The sequence below is a fragment of the Herpailurus yagouaroundi genome, unplaced genomic scaffold (genome assembly GCF_014898765.1).
Source record: "Herpailurus yagouaroundi ecotype Mexico unplaced genomic scaffold, PumYag 181, whole genome shotgun sequence".
NCBI lineage: Eukaryota > Metazoa > Chordata > Mammalia > Carnivora > Felidae > Herpailurus > Herpailurus yagouaroundi.
In genome coordinates, this window is record NW_024412412.1 from 35,077,763 (window position 1) to 35,085,292 (window position 7,530).

The 7,530-nt window shown below is 55.9% G+C and overlaps 1 protein-coding gene across 4 annotated transcripts in view; it reads left to right on the forward strand.

Annotated features, from left to right (window-relative positions):
• PEBP4 (phosphatidylethanolamine binding protein 4) overlaps positions 1 to 6,512 on the forward strand; it is a 216,273-nt gene extending 209,761 nt beyond the window's left edge. For all 4 annotated transcript variants that reach the window (XM_040490285.1, XM_040490284.1, XM_040490282.1 and 1 more), the window contains one exon: positions 6,234 to 6,512. In XM_040490285.1, coding sequence (XP_040346219.1) covers positions 6,234 to 6,388 — 155 coding nt within the window. In that variant the 3' untranslated portion in view covers positions 6,389 to 6,512. The remainder of the gene's footprint in view (positions 1 to 6,233) is intronic.
• The last annotated feature ends 1,018 nt before the right edge of the window (positions 6,513 to 7,530 follow it).

The window sequence follows — 7,530 nt, forward strand, 5'->3', positions numbered from 1 at the left end:
TGAACTTTCAGTCAATGAGGATGTTTGTGTATGGGACACACCCATGTACACACACACACACACACACACACACACACACAGCTGCACGTTCTCACACCCCCATATTCAAGTCATCATCAGCTTCCTTTAACACCCGGAAAGACAGCCGCCCCTGTGAGCACCGTGTCCACAAATGAGTTTTGGCATTCACATCCTCCTTGTCCCAACCAGGTGGGCAGGCAGGACCACTTGTGCCCAGCCTCTCCACCAGCCTGCCCTGCTCCTCCCTGGCTGGATCCTGTAGGGCGACCAGGACAGTGGCCATTCCTTCCGCCAAGCGAATAAGGAAACTGACGCCCAGAACAGTGAGTGGCTTGGTCAACCAAGGGTCCACAGTTAAAAGCAAATTACCTTTCTTCTGACTCCTGGGGCGAGGCTCTTCGCTCCTATCACTCACTCACCCACATTCCTCACCCTCACCCCTCTGTCTCCTCACCCAGACCACCTGGGCCCTGGTGTGGGGACGAAGAAAGAGCAAGTCCATCTTGAAGTCCCGAGTGTCCTTGGCCAGCAGCAGCAGCCACCCAAGGCAGCGTCCCCTCACACCCCCTCCCTGGAGAAGGTGATAGCCAAGCAATGTGTAGACACTAAAAGTCCTGCCGAGCTATGGCCTGTGTGGTGCCACACCTCAGCCACCTGGCCCAGAGGTGTCACGAGCCGTCCTCACGGCCTCAAGCTCCTCTCTCGAGTGAGTGGGGGAAATCCCCTCGCTGCCCCACAAGATGACATGCCAAAGCTTGTTCCAGAAGCATGTCCAAGGCGGTGAGCCCAGGATGGTGCCACAGCGCCAGCGGAGCTAACGGGCCACACCAGTCTCGGACGCCACCTCACCGAGGCAGCCTTGGAGGCCTGCAGAGAGACTGCGTCTCTGGGAGGGGTCCTTGGGTTCTGGACCAGGCAGCCATAACCCACTCCCCAGCATCGCAGACACCTGAACTGAGCAGCTCCTGGGTGAGCCACCCACCCATAGAGGTCAGAGAGGAGGAATGGGCTGAGGCTTGCCACACGGTGGGATTTAAGGCTTGCTTGTGGCCTCTAAAGGCCTGAGGGGCACCATGGGTGATTGAAACAGTAGGCACTGTGGGGAAATGTTGGAAAACACAGGCCAAGGGCAGGAGTGCAGCAGAACTCCAAGAAGTGTCAACAGTAGGAGGCATTGATGTAGAGGAACTGAGGCTGGGAGAAAATCCACAGGCCTGGTGGCAGTGAGCTAGAAGTACATGGTATATAGGCAAACGTAGAAGGAAGAGTGCCCTCCCTGCAGACCATCCCCAAACACGCACACAGACACACACAAACACACACAGCCCACTGCAAAACAGCCCCTACCCCCTGCCATGACCTCCCATGGTGGTTCACCTGGCCAGGCCCCAGAACCCACCCCCCCCCCACCCCCTGCCCCGGGCCCAGCCCCTGAATCACTGTGTGGGCTTGTGTCAGGCAGTGGGGCCCCACCCACCTGGCAGAGCGGGTAGGACTGGGGGCCTGGCGGCGGCCCAGATGGGGCCATCTTGGGCAACTCTCAGACAGGCACCCTGGCTAGGAACTGCCTGCAACCTCCACAGGCCGCAGGCAGCCCTCTTCAGGAAACACGCCCCAGTCAAGCCAAACATCAGTCGTCCAAAGCGGTATTGAACAGATCAGCAGGAAACCACAGATAATCCCCAAATTTCACCCAGAGTTCCAGCCAGCCACCACCAGCAAATACTGGAATGGAGCAGCGGAAGCTTAAACTGACAGCTTTGAGCCTCCTCTCTTGCTCCCTTCCCCACCCCCAGCCCCAGCCCCAGCCCCAGGACCAAGGGGGGCATCCTGGGTGATCCATTTCCCCGGGTAATTAGGAATTGCACTTCGACTCTCCAATCCTCCCGAGTGCTCCAGAGGAGCTGGGTGACCGCTCCCCACCTCGGAACCCCCCCCCCCAGCATCCCCACCCTCTCACTCCTGCCAAAGTCAAAGTGGTCCCCTCTGCCCCATGCCTCTCAAGCCAGCAGGATCAGCCACTCAGCAAATATTCTCCAGGAGTAATTGGATGTGATGGAACGAGGGCTTTTCAGCTCCTGAGTGGAAGTCCCTGGATGTCATTTAGTGGCACAAAAAATAAGAGGCCCAGGCCTCCCGCCTACCACCACCAGGACATCATTAATCTCAGCAGAAAGGCATCAGTGCCTCTATCACTGCAGCCAGCCCTGCGAAGAGCCAGACAAATTACAGACCTGAGCCAGGCACACGATGGGACGGTTATTAGGCTGGCGTTCAATTTTTGTTTTTTCTTCGGGGCCACTGTCCCCTAGGGGGAGAGTCAGCGGTGGGGGACAGGGAAGAGGGTGGCCACTTTGGTTAGATACATCTCACCCGCCTTGGGAGACAGGGCCACTAAGTGCCAGTAGAGGCCCCAGCAGCTCAACTCACAGAACAGCTCAGAGGAGGCCAAGCCCAAGTCTCAGGACCCCGCCCCCTTGTTCTCCAGCCACAGGAGTGGAGGCCTCCCTCCCAGTGGGGGCTTCCCAGCCCCCACTTGCCAGGCTGAGCAGGAAACACTTGAGGGCCCCAGGAGGACCAAATGGCAAGTCAGGTGGGAAATGTCCCTGGGCTACAGGCAGGACACACAGGAAACACTGCCCTGTGCTATTGGGAAGGCCTAAGAGTAGGTCCGCTGAAGAGACGAGGGCGAGGCTAAGGATGGGACCCCATCCGCCAGGAGCTGCAAAGCTGTGCTGCTGGCCAAGAGAAGGCCTGAGAAGGCCTAGCTTGTTACTAGTCCAGGGTTCATTGTCTTCTGTTATAAAACCGTTGAGGACAGGAGCAGGGCCTCCATCCAGTATACCCCCCCCCCCATGCCTAGTGGACACCGGGCTGCGGCTCCCAGTTGGGCTGTCAGTCTCCCCTCAGCCCAGAGTTCGCACATTCCAGCAGAGGAGTTGCCCATCGCATGCCCACAAGTCCTCCGAGGGGGAGGGGCTGGCCTAGGAGAATAATTTCTCAGTCCCCCACAGACTGGGGAAGCTGGGGGCAGAGAGTGACTACAGGACCTGCCCCAGGACAATTCCCACACATTCCAGCCATTGCTGCCCCTGGGACTCAGGGGCAGAGGATGAGTAACTGAAAGCTTGGAGCCCCTCTCCCAGGTGTTGAAGACACTGTCTAGGGGAGATCAGGCACACAGTAGTGGCTCCGAAACCTCCCCCACCTCTGCCCCACAGCTTTAGGTAAGCTGACCCAGCACTCGCTCCCCTTGGCCCATTTGTGGAACATCTGTAACATCTAACATCCTTCATCGCCAACATCTTCCCTATCAGCCCCAACCAGTGGGTAAGAGATCAGCTTCTAGTTTTTCGGAATGAGAACGGTGTGCCCTACGGTTGCGCAGGGAACAATGGGCACGTCACATGCAGCAGCCCCGCCCTGAGGAGACCCGGCCTGTGTTCCAACCACTGGGTGGTTCAGGAAACAGGCGTCAGACATCCTCCTCCTCTCTCCCTCCTGCCACAGAGCCCTTTGCAGTACGCTCACTACCCCTGCCCTGGACCCAGGAAGAGCCCATCCTGGGTGGCCCCAGGGTCCAAGGGGGGTGGCCTGAGCACAGCCAGCATCACCACCCTCTTCCTGCATGGCAGCAGCTTCTCTGCAGCTCCAGGATCGGAGCAGTGCCATACAGGATGGGACTTTCCTCCAAATGGTGACCACGAAGCCACAGCCTCCAAGCTCCCCATCTCTCCACACACACACACACACACACACACACACACCCCTGAGGGCCTGACTCACCCCTCTTCCTTCTAGAACTTGCAAAGGGTCAGTTCCTCTTGCCCTTTGTGGCAGGAAACGGGGGCGTGAGGAGTCACAGCCAAACCAGGGGAGGAGGCAGCAGGAGGCTAGCAGCCAGCAGCCTGTACCCACTCTCCTGAGGGACACAGGGCCTGGTTGGAGGAGCTGCCTAAGAACCACAGTGTTGTCGGACATGTGACCGGGAAGGAGCTGTGAGGCTCCCAGGGCACTCCAAGCTCAATCAAGAGAAGTCCTCTGAATTAGGGAAGGGCAAGTCTGCAGCAGGGGAGCGAGGTCTCCCTCGGGGTGCAGGGGATTTCTTTCCACCAACTTGCCCTGATCTCGTGATGAGAGTTTCAATTCCCTCCTGGCCACCAAGGTTTCTTCCTGCCCTACTCAGTGGGGAAGGCCCCCTTGTCCCCATGCCTGCCACACACCAGTTCACCCATGAGCCCTTTTCCTGGCTTGCACATGCATAGACATGCATGCATGTACACGCATACACACCTGCACGCACTTTCCCAGGCTCCCTGGGTGTGAAGGCCACCAGGCCAGTGCCTCCCCACCTCGCCTCCTGGTGGAAGACCCCACAGCACTCAGTTGCCCACCTGTCACCCAGCAGCAGCCTACCCCCAGAAGAGACTCTCCCAGGGCCCAGCATCTCTCCCGAATCTGAGCATGGAGTCACCAGATCGGACCTAAGGGAGCATGAAGAGGCCCTTCCCTCCATCACTGCCCCTAAGAAGCATTCTCACCGGAACCCCATCTTGTGCCCCATCCTCCCGTCTGAGCACTGGGGATAAAAATAGTCTCCCCTTATGAGGATTAAGTAAGCGTATGAATATGCGTGGAGTTTCTGGCACATAGGAAGCGCTATACAGATGTGTTATTACTATTATTATTTGCATTATCCTTATTATTGTCTTGTTTCTTTGGATTAAAACATTTTGGTTTTCCTTGAAAACCTCTTTGAAATGCAAACATCCCCTGCGGGGTGGTGTGGGGAGGAAAGGATGATAAGTGGAGTAACAGCACATCAAGGGACTTGCTTCCTTCCTTGTTAAAAAAGGGTAGTGGGTGGGGGTACCTGGGTGGCTCAGTCCAGGGTGGCTTAAGTCCAACTCTTGACTTTAGCTCAGGTCATGATCTCGTGGTTCATGAGTTTGAGCCCCGCGTCGGGCTCTGTGCTGACAGTGCACAGCCTGCTCGGGATTCTCTCTCTCTCTGTCCCTCCCTTGCTCTCGCACTCTCTCTCAAAATCAATAAATAAACTTTAAAAAAAAAAAAAAAAAAAAAAGGTAGTGGGTCCAGACAGAGGACCACAGGCGGGTAAATGGGCAGCTCTGTCCAGGCTGCAACCCTCGCCCCTGCGCATTAAAGATTACTCTCCTCCACCTGTCCACTGCCTAGCTCTGCTCCAGGCAAGGTCTTCCTTGAGCACTCCCTCCACTCAGGGAAGGGTGGTCGATTTACCCCTCACACACCAAAAAGAAAAAAATACAGGATGCCCAGTTAAATATGAATTTCAGGTAAACAAGGAATGAATTTTTGAGTAAGTTCCATGAGTATGTGGGACATACTTACAAATTAGTTGTTGTTTCTCTCAAATTCAGGTTACAGTGGGCATCCTGTGTTGTAGCTCGCAATCATGCACAGAGGGTGCCTGAGGCCCAGGGTTTGGGAAACAGAGCGTGGGAATATGCTTGTGACCACTTTCCGCAGCTTCTCCCCAGTGCCCCGGGCTGCGCCCTCCTTGCCCTGCTGCTAGGCCTGTCCACACTTGCCCCAGAAGAGGCCCCTCCCCCCCCCCCCACAACCCTGTGCTCTCTCTCCTTGAGGAGCACCTGGGCACCCGCCCGGGGACTTCTTACCCATACTGCAGGATCCAGGTGCTCAGGAGGAGGGAGAGCCCTAGCCATGTGCCCTGCCCCCCAACCTCAGCCACAGCCAGGGATCTGGGGAGGAGGTTGAAAGACTGACGCAGACACTGGGGCCGGTCTCAGCCCCAGCAGCTGGGGTGACCACGTGTGAAGACAAGAAGCCTTTAAGGCCTCAGTCTTGGGGTGAGGAGAGCCCGCAGAAAAAGAGAGGTGGGTGGAGACAGTGGGTAGCCCACCCAATGGGGCATCTTTCCGCATGTGAGAAGGCAGAGTCATGCCAAATAAAGGGCCCTGGGGAAGGAAACCAGTCTAGATTCACTCCTCATTGTTCCCTGGGGAATAGTCTCTTCCCAGACACTCTGCTAATATCCAGCTAGGAGCCAGAAGCACCCGGGCACTCTGCCCCCCACAGCCCAACGACCAAGGTCCTTACTTGCTGAGGCCTCCACGTCCTCAGAGCGGCCTCCCTGTCAGGCCCTGCCGCTCCCAGGCCATGGTTCTCTCTCACGGCTGTCTGTCCTTCCTCTGGTCTGTCTGTCCTTCCAGGCAATTGGAAAATGGACAAATTCCTGAACCGCTTCCACCTGAGTGAACCCGAAGCGAGCACCCAATTCATGACTGAAAATTACCAGGACTCCCCAAATTACCAGCCTCCCGCAAGAGGAAGCAGTGAGCCCACGGACAAACCCAAACAGAGTTAACTGCCGGCCAGACATCAGGCTTTGTGTTGCAGGTGTGTGTGTCCACAGTGCCCATCAGTGATGGTCTGGGCATGGAACCCCTTCTCTCCCAAATTAAAAAAAAAAAAAAAAAATCATCCAGGGCTTACTGGCTAGATGTGTTGCTTCCTAACCTGTTCTCTTTCAAAAACTAAGAAGAAGAAATCAATCGATGTCCAGCACTAGGAACCTGGGGCTTTGCTGTAAATGCAAGTGTGTGGGGTGCGGGTGGTGCTGGGATATAGATGGATAGGAAGTGGGGGTCCCTAGGCCTCACCTGTCACTGAGGCACTGTGTGACCTGGAGCAAATCACCTATCTTCTCTAATCTGCTTCCTCTGTTGTGAAATCGAGGTAGGAAGGAGAGTTGGGGCAGTTGGTTTGTCACCATGGTCCATTCCAACTCTGACAATTCAGCATCATTCATTGAACAGGTATTGGCACCGGGTATGTGCCTGACCTCTTCCACTAGATGCTGGGGATACATATGGGAACAGGGTAGGCAAAACCTAAGGCTTGCTTCATGGAGCTTACAGTCCAGGATGGGAGGGAAAGGTTCATCAGGTGACCACAAGCAAATTACAACAAATGTGCCAAGTGCTATGAGGGCATGAGGGGACCTGCTTTGTGGTGGACGGGGCATAGTCCAGGCTCAGGTGAGGCCTGTCAGAGGAAGTGGTGTTTAACTTCAGAGCTGAAAAGTGTGGTAGGGGTTAACTGAGAATGGGGATGGGTGCCGGAGACCGTGCCAAAGAGAGGGAACACTGCCTCCGAGCTCCCGTGGCTGGCAGGGGCATGCGTGGCATCTTCCAGGACCGTAGTGTTGCCACCTGGACAGATGGGCAAAGACCATGCCATGCCTCGCAGCCATGCTAAAGTTTTAAAGTGTACTCTCAGAGCAATGGGAAACCACTGAACAATAAAATAAGTAGATTGGAGGGGAAGAACGAGTACAATCTGATTTGTGCTTTCAGAAAACTTTGAAGAAACTCCCTCGTGTCTGCAAGGAAAGGATTTTCGCCCCCTAACTCCCCTGGATGTCCTCTGAAGGTCCCGTGGCTTTCCCACCCAGGGTCCCCTTGGAGGTACCTCTTTCGCTACGGTCTCATTCCCAGGCTAAACTCA